The sequence below is a fragment of the Lactuca sativa genome, chromosome 2, assembly GCF_002870075.4.
Source record: "Lactuca sativa cultivar Salinas chromosome 2, Lsat_Salinas_v11, whole genome shotgun sequence".
Lineage (NCBI taxonomy): Eukaryota > Viridiplantae > Streptophyta > Magnoliopsida > Asterales > Asteraceae > Lactuca > Lactuca sativa.
In genome coordinates, this window is record NC_056624.2 from 231,903,068 (window position 1) to 231,927,188 (window position 24,121).

The following is a 24,121-nucleotide window of genomic DNA, read 5'->3' on the forward strand; positions in this document are numbered from 1 at the left end:
TGACAATAAAAATAAAATGGGGGGTTTTGGTGTCTTGAAATACTTGAAACAACTAGAATTAACAATGATTTAAATAGACAAATGCAACAAAAATAAGAGTTTGATGTAAAATCAATAAGGGAGAGATGGTTGACTTAAAGTTTCCTCACTTTGACTTTTGATGAACATATCATTAGAATCCAATGGTGCAATACTTTGATTTGAATCCTTAATTTGGCTATAGTAATCCAAGGAGCTTGAGATTACCTAGACTTTTCTTAATTGTTGAAATGGTTAGAGAAGCTCATAACAATTTCCTTAGTCAAAGTCACTAATTCCAAATAGCATGTAATTAGTGAAAGTCAACTAGCATTAAGAACCAAAAAGTCACCAAATCCAAGAGGGGTCAAATGCTTTCACCACCATGTTGGAGGAAATGTTTTTATGATTGTGTGAAGCAAAAACAACACAAAAATCATTTGTTGCTTGCTAATTTGAGGATCCTTTACTTAATCAAGAAATTAGCCAACTAATCACCACAAACACATTTAAACTCATGAACTAAAACATACAAGTAATGATAAGATATTAAAACACAAAACATTCCCATAAAGATTCAAGAACATGTTCATGGATTCTTCAACATTCAACAAAAGTTCAAAATATTAACCAAAAGTCAACCAAGATTAGTTTAGCCAAGCATGGCTAAACTCAAAGAAACAAAGTTAGAGAAAATTGTACCAAACATTAAGCAAGAATCAAGAGGTAAATATATGATGTTCTTCAAGTGTTCTTGGCCTTCAAAAGTCTTCAAAACTCCAGAGAGAATCTCCAAAAATCGGATGTCTAAGAGTCTCCAAAAGATGGGCACCAACCTTCCTCAAATAGCTCAAAAGAAGGATTTCCGAAATTGCCCCTGCAGGGCCGTGCGCGACCCGCGTGCTGCTGCGCGGGTGGTACCTGACATGGGCTCCTTTGAGATTTTGGGCCTCTAAAGCATATCCCACTAGCCCAGATCGAATCCAATCACCTCCTAGCCCATTTTCTTCAAGTTTTTCTTCATTTAAAGCCCAATTTGACCTCTCTAAATCCTCCAAAGCTCGTGAACTCGCCCGATTAATAATTTTCATACACTTGAATGTTCCCCCGCATCTTTCAAATTTAAAGCTCAATTCTTCCAAGCCTTCAAGCAATTGACAAGTCCACCCCATGAATCACCTTCATAGCCATCAAGCATGAAATCTCCAATTCCCTTCAAGCCCAATCGCCTCGCAAGAGTGCCGCCCCGCTAGTTTCCAAGAAAATCTGCAATAATGCTCAAGAAACCAGAAAGTACCCCGAAATGGTCATAAAAATAACAAAAGGGAAAATATGCATGAAAGTTAACTAAAATGCGAATGAAATGTACTAAAATAAACTATAAAAATAAGTAAATAAAATGAAGCTATCAGCTTGTCGGCATAGCTCTTCTGCCGACTCTGAGCAGTTTGGACCCTGCTCCGTGTTGGGTTGCAGATTCGTTTAGTATTGCGTCATTGGGCTCAGTTAATAGTCCAATTATTTTGTACTCCGGTTTGGGCCTATCCAACCGTGAGCCTGCTAGGTTTACTATATAACAATATGCTTGCATGCATATTAGGTTAACGATCTAGAATACAATAGAGAGAATTACAATAGCTTTGATTTTCTTTATCGTTCCTGTAAACCTTTTAACCCTATACAGTTGATGTTCTTGATCGAGCTCTTCTGAGGGTTGTTTTATAATCATTCGACACGTTTGATTCACTCTTGAGTTGTTTATTGTTTTCGTGTTCTTGCTGTTTAATCTTTATTATACCTGTTTAAGATCTAATCGATCTTCAAGATTAAGTTCTAATCTTATCAATTGGTATCAGAGCGGGAGGCTGTGTAATCGATACACTTCTTTTCTGTGAAAAAGGTTTCAATTAGGGTTTTCCGCAATTACTGATATTTATTGAGCCGTCATCTCATTATTGACGTATCTTGATATTTATTGTTTTGCCCTAATCTGATTTATTACAATTCTGATCTTTGAACAGGTTATTCAATCATTATGGACGAGTCACAATCGAATCCCATCAATATTTCAAACATCATTGGATCAACAACGAAGATTCCCATCCTATACACCCACGATTATGAAGTCTGGGCGCATCACTTTGAAGATTACGTTATAGGATCTGAGGATAATGGATACCTCATCTGGGAAGCAATTATTTCTAGTCCGTTTTCTCATTCTGCAACTTCAAGGATTATTAAAACTCAAAAGGAGTATAATGATCTTCTGAAAGATGTTAAAGATATTGCGCAAGATGAAAAAGATAAATTTCAGTGTAATATTAAGGCGTTAAGATTGATCAGATTCGCCCTTCAGTCCGACACTTTCAGGTTGGTAAGCTCATGCACGACGACAAAGGAAATTTGGGATAGGCTTCGTGAGTTGTACTCTACAGACGAGGATCTTGAACACTCTATCCAAACCTTACTCTTGTCTGAGTTTGGAGAATTCAGGCAAGGAACCGAAGAAACTGTGACCCAAACGTTCGATCGCTTCAATCATCTTCTCAACAAGATGATCAAACATGACATCGAAAGGAAGCTTATTGAGCAGAAGGTTACGTTTTTAAATAGTCTAAGATCAGAGTGGAGAGCAGTGGTGTCTACAGTTAAAGCTCATGAGCAATTTAAATCATATTCCTTGGCGAAACTGGTGGGTATTCTCAAATCTCAGGAGAAGATTGTGTTGCAGGAAAAGAATGTGGTTTCAAGCCTAGGTTCGTTGGCTCTATTGTCCAAAAGTAAAGCTGTAATGGAGGACGAAGACCTCAACTTGGAGGATTATGACCTCACGTCTGAAGATTATGCAATGATGGTGTCTAACCCCAAGAGGTTCATCAAGAAGAGATTCCCCAACAACAAAAACCGAAAGTGGCAGGGGAGTTATAGCTCAGAAAAGGTTAAAGATGAACCGAAGGTTGAAGAGTCTAAGAAGGAACCGGAGGCAGAAGGTGATTCTGGAGTAAGCTGCTACTATTGTGGGGGAAAGAACCACTATGCAAAGGATTGTGTCCTCAAAAAGATGGCTGAAAAGGATGAGGAAGCCTTACTGCAGCAAAAGCTTGATGAGATAAGGAAGAAGAAATCTACCGCTAACCCTTCTATGAATGCTCTAATTGTGCAGGGTTCGGTTGTTGATGACGAGTTCGGTGGCGTGGAGGTTTGGTCAACCGATTCTGAAGACGATGAAGTGAGGAAGCCCTCTCATGGAAAGGCTTGTGTGGCAAAAGAGGAAAGCAGTGGAGGAAGGTGCTTGATGGTGTCTGACGTATCTCAGATGAGGGGATACAACACTGATGGTGGAAGCAATGAACCAAAGGAGCAGCAGGATATGTGCTTTACAACCAAACCGCTCAACGTGCAGTTCAACGAGCTCGATGAACTCATCAAGAAGGTACAATCGGTTTTTGTTTCATTTAAAGTCCCACAATGCTCATATGAAAAAGAACTAAAAAGCGTTAATTCAAGAAATTTCTCATCTAGATAGTAGTTTAACTCAAACTCGAGTCACCAATTCTAACCTAACTGATCAATTCAGCAGGGTATCTTCGAAGAGTGAGGAACGGCGCATGTGGATCGAATTGAAGGAGTCAGAATTAGTCAAAATAAAAGATGAAAACATTTGTTTGCAAAGAGACAATTTAAAGCTTTTGAAACAGCGAAATGTTTTTTGTTTGATTGCTAAACGTCTTTACACTAATATTACTCAGCTTCACTTGGATTGTGAAATAGGACAAAAGATTCATCGCATGATTTTGCCCTTCCTTGAGTTTAAGGAGGATGAAATTGATGCTGAAGCTTATAATTGTGAGAGTGTGATATCATCTGATGACGTCAATCCGACCTATATGTATGGACTGGACAAAATAGAATCTTTCATTAAATCCAAAGACCATAAGGACATGCTTAAAAACCTTTTGGATGAAAATGATAGACTTAAACAGAGAACCGAAACTATACAAAAATTTGACTCTTTAAACTCCAACTTGAGCACAGAAAACAAAATTGATGTTGAAAATGCATCTGAGCTTAATGAGGATGACAATATGAGTGAAATTTCTGTAGAGGACACGGTTGACTGCTCAGAATTTGTGAAAAGCGAACCTAAAAATCACAAGAATCTGATTTCAGAAAATTCAGTGGAGTTCGCTCAATTGTCCCAACAAAAGTCCCCGATCTTAGCAGAGAAAGCCGTTGTATATCAAAAGGTTAGGACCACTCCAAATCAGGTGTACAAGATCACAGGAGTAACCGAACATCAGACTGCTGAACTCACAGCAATTGTAAACAAAGACAATGTTGATGGATGCGATGAGTTCTTCTGGTCAGCTCCAATCGATAATGCTGATGAAACGGTAGGATTATCTGAAAGGACCTCATGGAAAAGTAAAGGTAGATACGTACCAGAACCCTTGAACAAGCCAGATAATTTTGATGTGCCAAGTACTAGTGGTACGAAAGACATTCCTCAAGAAAATGGAAGTCCGGCAAAAGAAGATACTCCATCTAGTGAAACTTCCTCAGTTCAAAGTGAACCAGCCAAGGAGAAACCGAAAATGAAAGCCAACATCCATCATCAACCGAAGCAGATGAGGAATCAGAAACGTCAAAGGAATCAGAGATACAGGAAGAATCTCTCTGAAAGGAAACAATTCTGGCAATCCCAGAATGCTTATTTTTCACATCAAGACAAGAACCTGAAGTATGAGAAAAATCCTGTTGAAATGCACGACAACGAAACCAACCGAAAGCAAAGGTTCGGTTCTGAGAATAACTCCAACCGAAAGCAAAGGTTCGGTTCAGAGAACGAAACCAACCGAAAGCAAAGGTTCGGTTCTGAGAATAACTCCAACCGAAAGCAAAGGTTCGGTTCAGAGAACGAAACCAACCGAAAGCAAAGGTTCGGTTCTGAGAGTAACTCCAACCGAAAGCAAAAGTTCGGTTCAGAGAATGAAACCAACCGCAAGCAAAGGTTCAGTTCTAAAATCAAAAGAGATCAAAACTCTAAGGTCAGTCCCACCAATGATCAAAAGCAAAAGGGTCACCTAGAGTCTCCAGCCAAGAAGTCATCTCAATCTAAGCCCTCTCAATCTCACTCATCTAATTCTTCTAATTCTTCCAATTCCTCTCCACCTCGTTCTAAATTCCATTCTATTCCTTCTCAAAAATATCAATCTTCAGCTGAACAAAAAGGGAAACAAAAGGTTTCGGTGTCTAAACCTGAGTCTAAACCGAACTCAACTGATCCTAATAAAATCAAAGTTTTTACCATCAAAAAGAAAGATGAAACAACACTAATAAAACGAACATATCTTGTTGACATCTCTCTTACTATTCCTGTACCTGTGAAAGGCTCACGAGGACCCAAGAAACTTTGGGTTCCTAAATCTGCTTAATTTTTGCAGGTTATAAGTGACGAGCAGTTTGACGAAGAATGGTACATTGATAGTGGCTGCTCGCGTCACATAACAGGGAGGAAAGAAGAACTCAGGGAATACCGGTCTCTTTCAAATGGTGGAAACGTCAAATTTGGAAATAACTCCTTTGGCATCATAAAAGGCTATGGAATGATTACCAATGGTGATTTCACTATAAGGAAGGTGGCATACGTGGAAGGACTACAAAACAACCTCATCAGTGTATCTCAGCTCGTTGGAGGTACCGGTCTCAAATTCTCATTCGACGATGAGGGTTCTGAAACTATTGAGAAGAAGACGAAGAAAGTTATTCTCAAATCAGAGCGTAAGGGTGAAATGTTTCCTCTAAACCTCAAACCTATCAAAGGAAACCCAGCTATCTGCCTGTTATCAAAAGCACAATCTGACGAAAGCTGGTTGTGGCACCGAAGGCTCTCTCATCTCAACTTTAAAGACATCAACAAACTTGTCACTGGAGGTCATGTTCGAGGTCTTCCACTGCTCAAGTATGATAGAGATCATTTGTGTGATGCATGCGAAATGAGGAAGCAGAGTCGTCAAAGTCATCCATCTATAATTAACACTAAAGTTGTTGAACCACTTGAATTACTTCATGTTTGATTTGTGTGGTCCATCATCTATCGAAAGCATTGGTGGTAGCAAGTATGTACTTGTTATTATTGATGAATTTTCGCGTTTTACATGGGTGTTCTTTCTAAAGCTTAAATCTGAAGCGACTCACAAGCTGAAGGCGTTTTTCAAGCAGATTGAAGTACAGCTGAAGAAGGTCGTTCGCAACATCAGGAGCGACAATGGTCTGGAATTCAAAAATAGAGAATTTGAAGAATTCCTGACAGAAAAGGGAATAATTCATAACTTCTCAGCTCCCTACACACCTCAACAGAACGGAATTGTTGAAAGACGAAACCGATATTTGTGTGAAGCTGCACGAACCATGCTAAGTTTCGCTTCCTTACCTCTTTATTTTTGGGCTGATGCTATTTCTGCTGCTTGTTTTACACAGAACAGGTCATATCTCAACAAACGATTCACGCTCACACCTTATGAGATTCTCAACAACAGAAAGCCCAATGTCAAATTTTTCCACGTGTTCGGTTCACGGTGTTTCATCTTTAACTCTAAGGAACACCGCAACAAGTTCGATGTCAAAGCCGACGAGGGAATCTTTCTGGGCTATTCTCTCATTTCTAAAGCGTACAGGGTTTTAAACAAGCGTTCAAAGAAAATTGAAGAGACTTACTACATGACCTTCGATGATAGCTATGTCAAGAGGCTAAAGGCCAGTGAAAACACTGCAGGGGAAATCTTTCCTCAAACTGGCCAGGTTACGGTCTCGATCGCTAATCTATACGAGAAGTTTCTGGAGCTATTCGACGAACCAAAGAAAGCCACTCTCTCAGAAGCAGGTGCAGCAGATAATAAAGTAGATCACATGAGGCAAATTGTCGAAGAAGCTGCCAGGAGAATAAATGAAGGAGGATCAAACTCTGACGAACCTCCATCACCCAATACTTCTGTCGAGGGGGAGAATCCACCATCATCATCCCAGCCAAGCTCACAAGTTGAGGGGGAGCCAAGCACTTTGCCAACCGAAAGCAATTTGCTAACCGAGAGCGCTTCACCATCCGAAGGTGCATCAACGCCTGAAAGCCCAGCACAACAAGAAACCTCTGAAGCTCAAGATTCTCAAAGTATTCCTAAAAGCTCATCTATCGAGGGGGAGCAAGCTGATATGTCATTCGACTACGAAAGCCAATCCGAGCCAGAAGAAATGATCAATGCTGAACTGGATCCAACCTTTGATCCAAACTACCCTCCTCTCACCAAATGGACCAGAGATCATCCTATCTCTCAAGTTGTTGGTGATGTTTCTGAAAAGGTTCTAACCCGATCACAACTCAAGGCAAAACAAACATCCTTATTTTCCAAAGTTGAATTTTGCATGTTTAACTCATTCGTATCAAAAGTTGAACCGAAGACAGTTAACACTGCTCTTGATCACTCCGATTGGGTTCAAGCAATGCAAGACGAACTGAACGAATTTGAAAGGAACAAAGTCTGGCGCCTCATTCCAACTCCTCCAGAAGCCTCGGTTGTTGGTCTCAAGTGGGTATTTAGGAACAAAATGGACAAGGAAGGAAACGTCATAAGGAACAAAGCTCGTCTAGTAGTGAAAGGATATTGTCAAGAGGAAGGGATTGATTATGAAGAGACTTTCGCTCTTGTAGCTAGGCTTGAATCCGTCAGAATATTCCTTGCCTATGCTGCCCACAAAAACTTTGAAGTTTTCCAAATGGATGTCAAGTGTGCATTTCTTAATGGGGAACTCGAAGAAACAGTGTATGTGGAGCAACCTCCTGGGTTCGTGAACGAAAAATATCCAAATCATTGCTACATTCTGGATAAAGTTGTATACGGATTGAAACAAGCTCCAAGAGCCTGGTATGAAACGCTTACTAAATTCTTAAAGATGTCTAAATTCAAACAAGGTTCGGTTAACCCAAACTTCTTTCGCAAAAAGGAAGGTAACCAACTTATGATCGTTCAAATTTATGTCGATGATATCATCTTTGGCTCAACGAATCCCAGCCTAACAGCTGAATTCAGAAAGTTGATGGAGACTAAATTTGAAATGAGCTCAATGGGTCCTATTAACTTTTTCCTTGGCTTAAATATTAGACAGGGACCCGAAGGCATCTTTATTAATCAAGAAGCTTACACGAAGACTCTCCTAGCAAAGTTTGGTATGATGGGAGATTCCAAAGTCAAAGTCCCAATGGCATTCGGCACCAAGCTCACCCCATCCCTGGACAAACCTGCTGTTGATATCACGCTCTATCGACAAATGATAGGCTCACTAATGTATCTCACTGCTAGCAGGCCTGACATTATGTTTTCTGTGTGTTACTGTGCTAGATTTCAGGCAAACCCACGCGAACCTCACATGCTTGCAGTGAAGAACATCCTACGATATCTCAAGCGAACTGCCTCCTTAGGTCTGTGGTATCCCTCCAATTCAGGTTTCTTCGTTCAAGCCTATTCAGATGCAGACCTTGGAGGCTATGGACTCGACAGGAAAAGCACCACTGGTGGCTGCCAATTCCTTGACGGAAAGTTGGTTAGCTGGCAATCAAAGAAACAAACGTGCGTGTCTTTGTCTACTGCCGAAGCTGAATACATAGCAGCTGCATCCTGCACCTCTCAAGTGATTTGGATCCAGAGTCAACTTCGAGACTATGGACTCAATATGAAGAAGATCCCATTATATTGTGACTCTGAAAGTGCAATTAGGATCTGTCATAATCCAGTGCCACACTCCAAAACCAAACACATAGCACTGAGGTATCACTTTATCAAAGATCATGTGGAAGATGGAAACGTCGAAGTACACTTTGTTAGAACCACTGATCAACTGGCTGATATCTTTACCAAAGCTCTTCCTGAAGCGTCATTCAACAGAATACTACAAGGGCTAGGTATGATGGAATCAGAGTCAGTACCTCAAAATACCTCTCAACCTCAATCGTAAGAAGCGAAATTGACCGAACGTTAAGGTTCGGTTGAATCATCTCCCTCGCTCATCACTTCAAAGGTAGTTTTCTTGCTTGTAAATTTCATGTACAAAATCGTTTATCTTATTGACAAAAGTTCTTTTCTTATTACTAGCCTCAATTCCTTGGTTTTTCAAAATTTTCCAAAACCGAAACCAACCGAACGCTCGGGTTCGGTTTTTCAAAATTTTCCAAAACCGAAACCAACCGAACGCTCGGGTTCGGTTTTTCAAAATTTTCCTAAACCGAAACCTACCGAATGTTCGGGTTCGGTTACCAAATTTTTCCAAAGTTTTTTTTTAATCTTTCTAAGTCTCATTTTTTTCTTGCTCTTTTTTTTTTATTTTTTATTTTTTTTTATATCCAAAACTCCAAAAATATTTTTTCTTTTATTTTCTTTGTGTGTTCGTTCGTCTATGGGGATAAAATTGTTGGATTAGTTAAGTGTCCCTAGAAGCATGCTGCTGTATGTGTCCCAAGCCTCATAAGATTTTGGATAAGAGCCTTAATGACCTGGTATACACAAACCTTGTCTTCCCAATTAGGCTACCACATTTATTCTAATCGTGAGCTACCTCACTCTCTTCTCATATGAGATAAGAGTTTTCTGCTTGGTCCTTATTTTTGCAGCTGAGGTACTTTAATTTCTTACACCATCTCCATTACATTTCTCCATTACATTCGTTTCCTCAACGTAACCCTTGAGACTCTCAGAAATTACCACTGAGGGTTATGGTTACACAACAACTGTGTTTATGATCTTAGTTTTGTGCCACTGCGAGCTAAGTGAAACCCAAAATTCAACACCAAATCTGAATTGAAGGTGAACAATTAATTTGCTCAAGTTTTCACCAAAGAATTGACGAATGTACCTTGATGAAATCTCAAATTTTATTTTGTGTGATTCCTATGAAATTGTTAAACCCCATAACATTTCTTCCCTTGGGATCCAGTTTTACAGTTTTTTGTTGAGATTTCATATTTTCCAAGCCACTTTAAAATTAATTCCTACCTACTTGTTCAACAGACTACACCGGTCTCACAAGTACTTTGTTCACTTTCTTTCTTATTTCAAGATTAGAATTGTTGCATCAAAGCGAAAGCCACCCTTAAGTAGCCTAATTAAAAGAAGCCTTTCAACATTTATTAATAAGTGTTTGATCGTCATTCAACAGGAAACCACATCAACACTTTAAGGTCTCTCTTGACCTTGAAGGAAGAGATTCGTGCCCGGGATCATTTGTTTCGTGTCATTATTGACATCACATTTATTCCTAAAAAGAGTTGCTTTATTTCTTTTCTTTTTACACTCTTAGCACGAAAATCTTTGATTTTCCAAAATTCTGGTAGTAATAATTACAGGCTGTTTTACTGAATTGGAGGTTTTTTTTTTACAAGTCGTGGTCAAAAATAATCCACGTGGGAGATTTATTCATAAGATGCCATTAAAAAGATAAGATGAAGGGTTGCTGACTCAGGCGGGAGATAAATGGATTGAATTTCAAACGGCGGTAAAAAGGGACGCATGCGAATTTGAAACGCCCATTCTTTAACTGACATAATGGACGCGTGTGCGAATTTCAAGCGGTTCCTCTCTGGCACATAAAGGCGCGTGTGGATTTGAAACGGTTTCTTCAGAAACGGCGCTTCTTATGCGGCGTCTTACAAGGAATCTGACACTCTCTCTCCTACGTGATCATCGCATGCCTTAACTGTCACGCATCTGTCATTCCGGGAGACCCTTTCGTATTTCGAAGGAAGATTTGAACAGATTTTCCTCTCTCCTTTCATCCACTATAAAAGGCAGTCTCCACTCCCATTTACCTCTTTACTGCATCCGAATTCCCAAGAGAGCAACAATTCCCTAAAACCCTTACTGTTCATCTTCTTCATCCCAACTTCAACAATGGCAGAATCATCATCTGTTCATGCTACCTCACACATCCTTCTCATTCTCCCTCACCAATGTTTGGTGATCGATCTAACCCCTCAGGTGTACGATTCCTACATGTTCCCGATTATTGAGTGCCTGAAGTACTCGCCGATCACTCCTGCACTTTCTAGGGTTGAATCTGTGCCTATGGAGCTCCTCTCGCAGGTGTATGCGACTGCACAATACGATAAAGTAGTCGATAGGGTTTTCTTCAAGGTTTCTGATCACAAGACCTCGATTTCAAAGCAACGATTTGGCGCATTGCTAGGGTTTGCTGCTGACCCTTCCAGGGTTAATCCGGAGACGATTCCGATTGGCCATCTCTATAGTATGCTTTACAACATGGGGTACACGGAGACGCTCACCTCCGTTGCAAAGTTTAAAAAGTCCTGCTTGCCGCTACAGTGGAACGGTATGTTCACTGTTCTTTTTAAAGGTTTATCTGAACGGAGCTCAGGATCCGACGGCTCTAGTCGACTCTTCCTGTCGATCATGTACGGCGTCTACAGTGGAACGGTATGTTCACTGTTCTTTTTAAAGGTTTATCTGAACGGAGCTCAGGATCCGACGGCTCTAGTCGACTCTTCCTGTCGATCATGTACGGCGTCTACAACGGGATCAACGTTGATTATGGGTTGGTTCTCTGGCAACAACTCATCCAAAGCCTCTTTTCTTCTTCACGACATTCTGAGGTGTCGTATGCAAGGTTTTGGGCTCTCATCACAAAATGGGCAATGGATAAATTTGATGTCCCCACTGCTACCGGTGCATCGATGTCTTCGATCGGTACTTATCATACCACGAAGATTATCGTCTCAGATGCATCAAAGTTTTCTTTCATTGGCTCTATTCCGGAGACCATGTACGACGATGTTCCATCTAACAGCCGGATCATCCGGACTATTAAGGAGTTCAAGCAGTCAGGGCCGAGGGAACTCACACAGGAAATGCTCAAGTCCATCCATGATGCTGATAAGCCTGTTCATCGAGGCAAAAAGGCAGATAAAGGGAAGCAAGTGACCAAAGGGGCTAAAGGTCCTTCTCCCAGGAAGCGGAAACCAACCACAGCCGTACAATCCCCGCAGCCGAAGAGGCGAAAGACTCAACCGAAGCGCAAACTCATAATCGCTTCCTCTTCGAGTGACTCAGAAGGCGAGAGTTCGGATTCGGACGGCTCTCAACGAGGCGAAACCCCTCCAAGAGGCAACACCCCACCCCGCTCACCTACCCCAGACATGGAAATCCATATCTCACCCATTCTTTCCCCTACTCATACAGTTCCTACTTCCATTCCCACCATAAACCCCTCTACCACCATTCCTAAAACCTCTTTCCCTATACCACCACCCATTTTCACTGATACAACTACAACAGCCACCGCAAAGGTTACAACCAACGTATCTGATACGGGGGTTCATACCGATGCAACCGAACCACCACCTCAAAACGAACCCCTTCACACAACCGAAACTACCCATACTCAACAACCACCCGAACCTACCCCAACTCACACTCAACCTGAACCTACTCAAACCACTACACCTCCAGTTTCACCATTACCCCCATCTCCTAGTCATGCCTCTGACGGAGATAACCCTTTCCTTGGAGGGGAAAATATGACCTTCGATTCGGTCTACTACAGTCCGTTTCAGGTCCAAAACGACGACGATGAGGAAGCTCCAGTAACAAAGAAACATCTTAAGGAGCTACATGAGAAGGTTGATCTGCTTATTGCTTCATCCTCCAACTCACAATCCTCTCTCTCTGAATCCGCTCTTCAGAAGATCGTTGATGCCGTTTCAAGGGCTCAACATGATTATGTTGCTTCTGCCACTGCAGCAATTGACGCTTCGACAAAAGCTTGCGAGGCGGCGACCGAAAAAGTCGATAAACTATTCTCCGACGCCTCTGCCTTATTACAATCTCTACAGGAGAGTGCTGCTGCAACCAAGACGACGCTGGAACCGATTGTTCAACGATTGGCCACGTTTGTCTCAACAGAGTTAAAGTCGTTCGCTACCATTCGCCAATCAATCAGTGACGACAACTCTTCCCTTCGGACATCTATCGATGAGCGCCTCTCTAAACTCCAGGAGGATCTTGCTTATGATAACTCATTGATGGATGCTCTCGCAAGGAAGACCACTGCCCTCAAGGTCAAGAGTGCTCAACTTTCAAGTTCTCAACAATAACTTGACGCTCTTCGATCCGAACAGAAAGTGATAAGGACGTGTGTTTCGGATGTACACTCCGCAATATCTAACATCCTGGAAGCGCAAGATCCCATTCTGAACCATTCTGTGAGGCGAACCCTTGCAGAAAAACTTGCCCCTGCCCTAGATCTTCTCAGCAAAATAGAAGGGCTGCCTAGTTTCGTGTACACTCCAAAACAAGGGGGAGAAAAGGAGTTCGAATCTCAACCACCTCCTTCCTCAAAAGCTGCTCACACAACCGAACCTCCTCCTACTGGTCAAACTTCGGGTTCGGGTGTGAAGAATAAAGGAAAGAAGATAGTTGAGGAAGAAGATGAAGATGATAAAGAAACCATTGCTGACTTGCTGAAACGCAAAAATAGTTGCAATGTTGAAAATGATAACATTCGTGTGGCGCGAGAAGCTGAAGAAGCCGAACGCAAGAAGAAAGAAGCCCACGATCTCCTCGAGAGCAGGAAGACTCTTTTCCCTGCTTGGACTCGAGAGAGAATGATAAAGGAGGCTATCGATACTCCGATCATCCTTTGGCTCGAACCGGTGATCTCCTTCGACTGCTACAACTCTGTCGAATCGTAGTTCGACATGCCCTTAACCCGAAAGGCGTTTATCTTCCACGCCTTCTCCAACATTTTTGAAGTCCCTCATCCTAACCCTGAGGTTGATCGGGAGTTAATCGAATTCTATCTGAAGGCTGCTCAACCACAGTACCAAACATGGAGCGCTCAGAAGATCGTTAATGTTCGGGTTTTGAAGCCATATACCGAAGGGAGATTCATCAACGTTCGGTTCAGGGTGATCAGAGGGTCTGCAAGAACCGAACATCTTATATCCTTAGCAGATCTACCGAACCTCAACCCCCATGACTGGATTGTTCTACATAACATCCTCTTGACGAATGAAGCTGAATATGGTCCGATTATAGACCATCTCAAAAGGATGTTAGTATGCTATATCATGGAGGTCGCCTTGATGGATCAGGAGGTAGCCACTGTCTTCAAGAAGAAACCGAAGATCTCTCCTGTTGGCTCGGCCAGTGATCTCAATCAGATGAAGATGGGCAAGATTGACCCGAGGCGTAATTCGGTCATGTTCACTAGAGCAGAAGGACAAAAATGTCTCTTTGCCTTAGCGGATAAACATCTTTATACCACTGCTTGTCTAGAGCATGTGCTGTCGATCATCCATCGGTGTAAAGAGAATGCAGCGGATGATATCAAATACTTCAATGATATGATTCAGTGGTACATCCGATTCAGACAAACGATACTTGCTCTTATCTCTCGTCTGTTTCAGACTGTAAAGAAGAAGGTACCTGCCGCTGCTGCTGGCCCAAGCATGAAGTGAAGATCTCGCTCCAATTGACGCAAAGGGGGAGATTGTTGGGTTGCAGATTCGTTTAGTATTGCGTCATTGGGCTCAGTTAATAGTCCAATTATTTTGTACTCCGGTTTGGGCCTGTCCAACCGTGAGCCTGTTAGGTTTACTATATAACAATATGCTTGCATGCATATTAGGTTAATGATCTAGAATACAATAGAGAGAATTACGATAGCTTTGATTTTCTTTATCATTCCTGTAAACCTTTTAAACCTCTACAGTTGATGTTCTTGATCGAGCTCTTCTGAGGGTTGTTTTATAATCATTCGACACGTTTGATTCACTCTTGAGTTGTTTATTGTTTTCGTGTTCTTGCTGTTTAATCTTTATTATACCTGTTTAAGATCTGATCGATCTTCAAGATTAAGTTCTAATCTTATCACTCCGGACCTGCTGGATCCTCTCAGTGGTCTTGAGTACTACCTCAGTACTCCACATGACTCTCTGACCGACCTTGCCCCAACAGATTGGGGTCCTACACTTCCTCCCGTAGAGCATCTCGAAAGGAGGTCGATCTATGCTAGAGTGGTAGCTGTTGTTATACGAAAATTTCGCTAACAGAAGATACGTATCCCAACCACCACCGAAATCCAATACACATGTAGCATGTCCTCGAGAGTCTGAATCGTCATATCACTCTGTCCATCCGTTTGAGGGTGGAAAGCGGTGCTGAAGTGGAGACGAATACCCATATCAGCGTGAAACCGCTTCCAAAATCGGGAAGTGAAAAGAACATCCCGCTCTGACACCACCGAGACAGGCACTCCATGTTGTTCCACTATCTCACACATGTAGATCTCGACCATCTTCTCAGCCGATATACTCTCCTGGATCAAGGTAAAGTGATCACTCGTGGTCAACCGATCCACGATGACCCATATCGAATCTACTCCACGTGCGGTCCTGGGAAGCTTCGTAATGAAGTCAATAGTGATATCTTACCATTTCCACACGGGAATGTCTAGAGGCTGCATTTTGCCATGTGGTCTCTAGTGCTCAGCCTTGACCTTCTTGCATGCCAAGCACTACTCTACATACCATGCTACGTCCCGCTTTATGAAGGGCCACTAGTAATCAGGGCGAAGATCCCAATATATCTTCGTCTCCCCAGGATGAATAGAGAACCTCGACTTATGGGCCTCATCCATTAGAACCTATCGTACTCCGCCCCAGTACGGAACCAAGACCCTTCCATGCAGGGTCAACAATCCATGGCTGACATAGTCAAATGCGCTCCTCCTTCAGGCCCTCGACCTACACCTCCCAAATATGCTCTAGCAACGAAGTAATCATTGTCATCCTTATACATACGTATCGAATCGGAGCCGCCACTGCCTTGCGGCTCAGAGCATCAGCCACCACATTGGCCTTGCTCGGGTGGTAAAGGATCTCACAGTCATAGTACTTCACCACATCTAACCACTGATGCTGCCTCATGTTCAGATTGCGACTGATCCATGAGGTACCTCAAACTCTTGTGGTCAGTGTAAATGGTACAATGGACCCCATAGACGTAATGTCGCCAAATCTTGAGGGCAAAAACCATAGCCCCCAGCTCTAAATCGTGTGTCGGATAGTTCACCTCGTGAGGCTTCAACTGCCTCAAAGCATAAGCTATCACGTGACCCTGTTGCATCAATATTACGCCCATGCCTGTGATCTAAGCATCACAGTAAACCATGAAGTCATGAACTCCCTCCGACAAATTCAGAATCGGTGCCTCGCATAACCGCTGTCTGAGAGTCTCGAAGGCTGCCTGCTGCTCAGCCCCCAGCGGAATGTCATTGACTTCTTGGTCAGTCTAGTCAAAGGAACAACGATCTTGGAGAAATGCTAGATGAATCTCTGGTAGTAACCCGCTAAACCAAGAAAACTTAGAATCTTAGATGGAGACCTCGGAACCTCGCATTGCATCACGACCTCTATCTTGGCCGGATCGACCAGAATACCCTTCTGGTTGACAAAGTGCCCCAGAAACTGCACCTCGTGCAACCATAACTCACATTTTGAGAACTTTGCGAAAAGTCTCTCCCTCCTCAGAGTCTCCAGCACCTCCCTTAGGTGCTCCTCATGTTGCTCCCGAGTCTTGGAGTAAACCAAGATATCATCAATGAAAACAATCACAGACCGGTACAGCATCGGTCTGCACACGCAATTCATGAGGTCCATGAAAGCGGATAGATCATTGGTGAGACCAAACAGTATCACCACGAACTTATAGTGACCATAGCGAGTCCTAAAAGATGTCTTCTGCACATCGTCATCCCTAACTCAAATCTAGTGGTAACTCGATCGCAGATCAATCTTGGAGAACCAAGATGCACCCTGAAGCTAGTCAAATAAATCATCAATTCTCGGGAGGGGGTAACGGTTCTTCACCGTCACCTTATTCAACTGTCAGTAGTCTATGCATATCCTATGTGACCCTTCCTTCTTCTTTACAAACAGGATCCGAGCTCCCCATGGCGAACTACTCGGCCTAATGAATCCCTTGTCTAGCAGCTCTTATAGTTGCGTAGACAACTCCTGCATCTCGGGAGGAGCCAACCGATATGGTGCCTTGGCTATCTGAGCCACACCAGGGACAAGGTCAATCCTGAAGTCAACCTGTGTCTCCGGAGGTACCCCAAGCAACTCCTCTAGGAATACGTCCGGGTACTCTCGCACGATCGGTACGTCATCGACTGTCGCCTTAGCCTTATCCCGGGTATCCATGACATAGGCGACATAACCTGCACAACCCTGTTGAATGTAGCGCCTCGCTCTCGCGGTTGAACATAGAGTCGTCCCACCCTACGGTCTCACGCCCTGAATCACTAACCCTCCCCCACTAGGAGTCCAAACCCTCACTAGCTGCTGCTCGCAGTCGATCACTGCCCCATCGGGCCTCAACCAGTACATACCGACTATAACCTTATTCCCTCACAGCGGAATAGGGACTAGATCCACAAAAAACTGCTCATCAAACAACTCCAGTGTACATCCTCGGTGAACCCTCGCCACCCTAACGGTCCTATCATCTGCTATCTCCACATCAAGCGGGTAATCCATCTCCCCCGGAGCCCCTAAGCGCGAGCGACACAAATGATCGGGTAGCCCCCGAATTAAACAATACCAGAGCAGATATACCGTTCACAAAGAACGATCATATAATGAAACACATAAACATAAGCAATAATCAATATAAATAAAGAAACAAGGAGAAGATACATACCCATCACCACGTCGGGTGTTGCACGTGCCTCCTTCGTTGTCAACTGGAAGGCTCTGTTCTTCGCCACTGGCGCATCCGCCCGGCCCTGGCGGCCGTTAGTAATCCTCAATGTAGCAGGAGGGGTCCACCACTCGTCCTGATGATGCTGTTAAACTAATAAATTGGGCCTTCTTGTGATCCCTCTGATTACACTGAAAGCAAATCAGATCAGATACTGCAGTGGTGGTGGTGGTAGCAGTACAATCCCTGCTAACATGTCCAATTCGGACGCACTTAAAGCAGCCTGAACTACCCGCCCTGCAAGATCAATCATGTGTCCTACCACACTTGCCACAGCAGCCTCAACCTTGCTGGCCCTTCCCTCAGGAATCTACCTTGGGCTTCTTGCCTGAACCCTCTATACCAGACACAACATATGGTTTCCTCTTCCTCTCCATCTCTAAATCAATCTCCCTCTCCCTAGCTCTCGCTATCATATCCTCTAGCGTCCTGTAGCTGGATCGGCTCATAAACTGTCGAATGTCACTCCGCAACATCTCATGATATTGCCCTTTTCATCTCCTCGTCCGCCACGTACTGTGGAAAGAGAAGGGCCCTCTCCCTGGACATAACGGTGATCTCGGTCACAGTCTCAATCGTCTGCTAGAGATCCTGGAACTCCCTAGCAAGCTGTTGCACCTCAATCACAGGTGTAAACTCGACCCTGAACCTGGCCGAAAAGTCACTCCAAGTCATAGCATCAAGAGTTGCATCATCACCAATGGCATGTCCGACCTCCTCCCACTAGTCACGTGCCTTGTCCTTCAGAAGACAAGATGCAAGTCAGACCTTGTCCCCCTCGGGAAATCAGCACGTACGAAAAGCGTTGGCGACATCCGCCAACCATCTGTTGCTAGCAATGGGGTACCCAACCCCATGATAGTCTGGAGCTCCGCAAGCTCGGAACTCCCTGAACATTAGTGTGCGCGACCCCATCATGGTCGCCACCTCGGTGCGGAATGTACTCAGTCTCTCATCCAAAAGATCCCTGATGCCCTCCTTGATCGTACCAAAGATCACAGGAGTCAGGCTTATCAGCCTCCAACCCCCTCATAAACCCTAATATCGTGTGTGTGGCTTATGTATGTTTTATTGCAAGTTTTGAGTGTTCTTGGCTCTTGTAGTTGAAGATGGAGGTTAGAGAAGAAGAAGAAAGTGCTAGCAAGATTATAGATCCAGAAACTTCCCACCTTTGTGCATCATTTTTAGGTATAAAGCTTATACCTTGGCTAGTGTTTTTCTAGATCTCTTTAGTTTAAGATTTATGAGCTAAAGTCCCCAAGTTTGGACCATTTTGAGTTTGGGGCTCTCCATAGGGTATAAGATGTCCTTTCATGCATGTTAAATCATCTAGATGGATAAAAATGTTTGATAGATCTTCCCTTTTTACTCATGCATGAGTAAAGTAGACTAGAATGAGTAAAATTATGCTTTGAGCCTCTCCTAGCCATGCAATGGCTTAAAGCCCATGACTTTATGGAATAAGAAGCTTTAAATTAGTTTATATCTATAGTTGGGTGGATTGTCTTAACAGATTAAGACATTTATTGATGGATTTGGAAATTTGGGGGGTACATCGTGCTTACTCCTGACTACGCGCAACGTAGTTCAATTTTCCCCCGACGCAAGCTAACCCAGGTTGTATGCCCTGCGTACTCGTCGTGCGTTGAATTTTTGCTGACTTTGAACTTTGGACAAAGTTTAGGGTTTTTGGACCAAGGGAAGGGAAAAATGGTCCTTTTGCCCTTAGTGGGTTTGGTCATGGGGTTTTGGACTCGCGAGAGGTTTTGGACCTTAATTTTTAATTAAGGTTAATTATTTTGTTGATTAGGCGGAGTCTAGATCCGGCAGTTCAGGTGTTAGGTTTTTAGTGTCATCGGTATCAGGTGAGTCTCCTCACTTACTCTAACATGTATGGTAGGCTAGCTGTATTATGATGACCAACTGGGTCAAGCTATTATGTTATGTTACGATATGATAATTGTATGTGGCTGAGGCTGCTGATAGCCAACCGGGGTTGCGGATAACCCTTCGAACGTGTTGTTAGCTCACTGTGACTGCTGATAGCCCCAGGGTTGTAGATAACTCATAGTTGTTTACTTATGTTGTGTTATATGTGGTATTTTAAGGAACTCCCTAACTTTGTGCTTACATTTGTTGATTTATATGTGGCAGGCAAGGGTGAGCAAAAAAACCGCATCGCAACTAAAATTAACCACATAAACCACAACCGATTAACCGCAACCACAATAAAAATCGATGGTGAGGTTCTCTGTTTTTTAAAAACCGCAAATTTGCGGTGCAGTGCGGTTATTAGTTTTCAAAAACCGCAAAAAAAAAAAAAAAAAAAAAAAAAAAAAAAAAAAAACGCATTGCGCCACATATGTTATATACAATTTTTTTTTGTTAATTTTTAATATACTAAATATTAAAAATAAGACAAAAGTGTGAGTTTTTTCATATGTTTAACTTTGGAAAATTGTGATAATTTTAAGATATTTATTGTTAATTACTAGTGATTTAAAGTTTTTAAGATATTAGTTGTTTATAATTTAAGTTAATCGTTTTATACCTTATGGTTTTTTATTATTACAAGTAATATGTTTAAATTCTAAAGTGCGGTTAAAAACCACACAAAATAACCGTACCAAATCTATACGGTTAATAACCAAAACACACAACAACAAAACCGTACCGCAAAAATAACCGCACCAAGCGGTTTTGAAAATGGATTAACCGCATTTGCGGTTAGTGGTGAGGTTTTGGCTAATAACCGCACCTCACTCACCCCTAGGCAGGTATTTCGCAAGACGGCAGAAAGGCGAATGTCTGATTGTACACATGCGTTGGGGAATTTACTACTGGGACATGATCTTTTATGTACTCTGATAACTATGATACTTGTTATTTTGGGATGATTGTATTTGGATAACTTGGCTGTGAAACTATTCTTTGGTAATTTAAAAATGAAAATTTTGGTCTAAAATTTGAGGTGTTACAAGAGATATGTAAGACAATAATGTCTCGTGAGCTATGCGGGTTTGTGACCCAAAACATTTATCATATTTTCATCAAAAACATTTCATCTTTGCAAAACATAGTTTTAGACCATAAAACATTTTTAAGGAAAACTCTTTTCATACACACCATAAATATCATTTCGTATCTTATTATTTCATTTATTTTCATTTCATTTCAAAAGACATTTTTCTACATTTCTTTCTCTTTTATCAAAGGGCTGATTCCAGTATTAAATTGTTGTCAATTTTTATACTTAGGGTACCCCAAGTCTAGACCAAGGTGGAAAGAACAAATCAATCCACCAAGGCATCGTGTTAACTAAGACATCTACTTCGCGAAGGGGAGGCGACACCCCAGTAGATTCCTCTAGACCTCTTACGAGGCATCATGGCACGGACATCTTTCGTTCTTTCTTTACTTTCCAATTCTTGTAATTACTTTCGTTTCTTATCATTACTTTCCATGCTTTGCACATTTCATACTTTCGTATCATAATTCCAAAAGCAAGACATCTATACTTCAAACATTTCAAACATGTTATCAAGACATTCTTTATTTAAAAAATGTTCTTTGCTCTTAAAACATTGTTGCCTTCAAGGCATTCTTTCAAAACATTCTTTCCAAAAACATTTAACATTTTCTTTTCAGAACATTTCATATATCAAAACATTGCATTTAATTGTTATAAAATAATTTTCCCATGTACCCCAAAGTGGGAAAAATGCCAACACGTACTCACCTAGTTATCCAATGTAGATTAGCTAGTCATCTTCTAGTTCCTTTGCTTAGATCAACACTTCTCAAACACCAAATATAATAACGTAAAGGTAAAGGTCAAGAAAATGACCAAAATACCCTTCTAAGATTTATAACATTTAGATATTCCACATAAGCTTATTTACTTCTTATTAGCTTATATATAAAGTTTGAGGGAAATCGGTGGTCGTCTGCTAGGTTTTTCATGAAAAACCATACATTTAACAGAACCTTTGACACAGCCCGTGTCAAAGGGACATGCGCCCCGTGTAATGATTGACACGCCCCTGTGTCAAAACTGCAGGTCGCTATTTTGTGTAACATTTTGCTAAAAGCTTTGTAACTTGTTCCTTGGAATTCCAATTGCCACCAAACTTTGCCAAGTGGTTATTAATGACTAAATAAAGGTTATCAACTTCTCAAATACTCAATTAATCTATATGCTCTTGAAGACTTGATCATTAACACATTCTAGATGTCGTATAAGTTTTGAGGTTGCTTATATGAGCATCATAACTTATTCAAATTTCATAATGACCTAAAATGATCATATAAGAACTAGAGACTTATTTGTTGTCATTAACTGTAAATTTGTCACATAACATACCATTAAGCTATCTAGCTTCAAACATTGAAATCCATGGAATGGAATTAGGGATTCCATTCGTGAGATTCCATCAACGCTAGATCCAAACCATCAATTGAAGCATTTCAAAGTCATTAAATGTCCAAATGAATGTTACAAGAGCACAACATCATGCTAAAACACATTCTAAGGATTCTAGGTACTTAGTGCAACTGTGGAATTACCAAATTCATTCCATAGTTTCTCATATTGCCCTTATGGCCAAACAATCACTAGAACCACTCATAGATTATGAGATCCTTCAACTTATGATATAATTATCCCATAATGATTAATTATATAAATCTCCCTTTATTTATTTACCTTATTAAATTAAGAACTTAGTCTTAAGTTTTAGGATGTTACAACCAAGATAACTTGCATGGCTAGAAGGGAAGAAAAATATCATAACTTTTCTAGTCCAAATGGTCTAAGAAAATATTTTAAACATATCAAAAGGTGTAGTCCATATGTGAATTCATAGATACATTCACATTGGGTTAGCAACTAGCGGATCTAGTATCTACTTACTAAGTAGCTCTCACCAGCACCATTTGAATGACTATATTCCAAGGTTGCCCTTTCCTTCTAACAATTCAATTGTTTAATAACATTGCCCTCAATTGTTTCTTTTCAATCTCATCAACATTGTTACAGCTTGTATTAGGCTATATGGAGTGGTCACCACCAATTCACCAGAAAAGTGGTGCCACATCTGCGCCATGTCACCTTCACCACCAACCCACTCCACATAGGAAATGGTCACCACTAACAACATTCACTTTTTTATTATTTATTATTTTTTTACCATTATGTTAAATAAATAACATAATTTATAAAATATGTAACTTTTTTTGTAACACTATATGAAATAAAAAACATAATTTATAAGATAAATAATTTTTTTGAAAACACAAAAAAAAAACATTTCATTAATTAAAAACATAGAAATTTAAAACCTAAAATTACTAAAACACACACAAAACGTAACAAATCAAATACTACACTACTTAATTTAAAAAAAAAGTAAAACATAAAAACCGTAGAAAAATACTACTCCTTGTCATCATCCTCATCCGCCTCGTCGTCACCGTCTGCATTCTCATCGTAATCATTGCCCTCATCCTTTTTGTCTCCATCGCCATTTCCCCATTGGAGTTGTCTCCCCCATATATGCTCAGTCAAATCGTGCCATAGATTGTGATGTTTTTCACGATTTTGTATTTCCAAAACCCTAGAGAAGTATGTCGAGCTGCCAACTTGTATTACTGCAGGTGGGTTAAGTACATCGTTCCCGGTATATGAACAAATAGCTCTGCCCTCTTCTTCTATTATCATGTTATGTAAAATCACACAGGCAGTCAACACCGTCGTTAGTTTTGCCCTATCCCATGTTCGTGTTGGATGCTTGATTATGTGACACCTTTGTTTTAGGACTCCAAACGCTCTTTCAGCGTCCTTCCGTGCAGATTCCTGTGCTAACTTGAACAATTTTCGTTTCTTATCGACTGGAAACGAAAAAGACTTAACAAATGTAGCAAACTCAGGATATATCCCATCACCTGGGTAATATCCATACTTGTATTCATTTCCATTCACAACGTATGACATATCTGGTGCTTTACCCTGCAAAATATCGTTAAATAACGGAAACGCATGAAGCACATTCATGTCATTGTTTGACCCCGCCATACCAAAGAATGCATGCCAAAACCATAGGTCGTTTGAAACAACCGCCTCCAGTATAACAGTCGGGACCCCATGATCTCCTCATGTGAATTGACCACGCCACGCATTGGGACAATTTGCCCACTCCCAATGTCTACAATCAATACTACCAAGCATCTCTAGAAAACCATGTTTAGCTTCATGCGCGACATACAACTGTTCGACATCA

The 24,121-nt window shown here is 41.4% G+C and overlaps 1 protein-coding gene across 1 annotated transcript; it reads right to left on the minus strand.

Annotated features, from left to right (window-relative positions):
* Positions 1–23,277: 23,277 nt before the first annotated feature.
* On the minus strand, positions 23,278–23,916 carry LOC111888846 (uncharacterized). The gene has a single exon (XM_023884968.1). The coding sequence runs from the start codon at positions 23,914–23,916 to the stop codon at positions 23,278–23,280; it is 639 nt and encodes a 212-aa protein (XP_023740736.1).
* Positions 23,917–24,121: the final 205 nt, after the last annotated feature.

Excerpts from the sequence above, each read along its gene's own strand:
- LOC111888846 (XM_023884968.1), bottom strand. The coding sequence starts at position 23,916 with ATGGCGGGGTCAAACAATGACATGAATGTGCTTCATGCGTTTCCGTTA.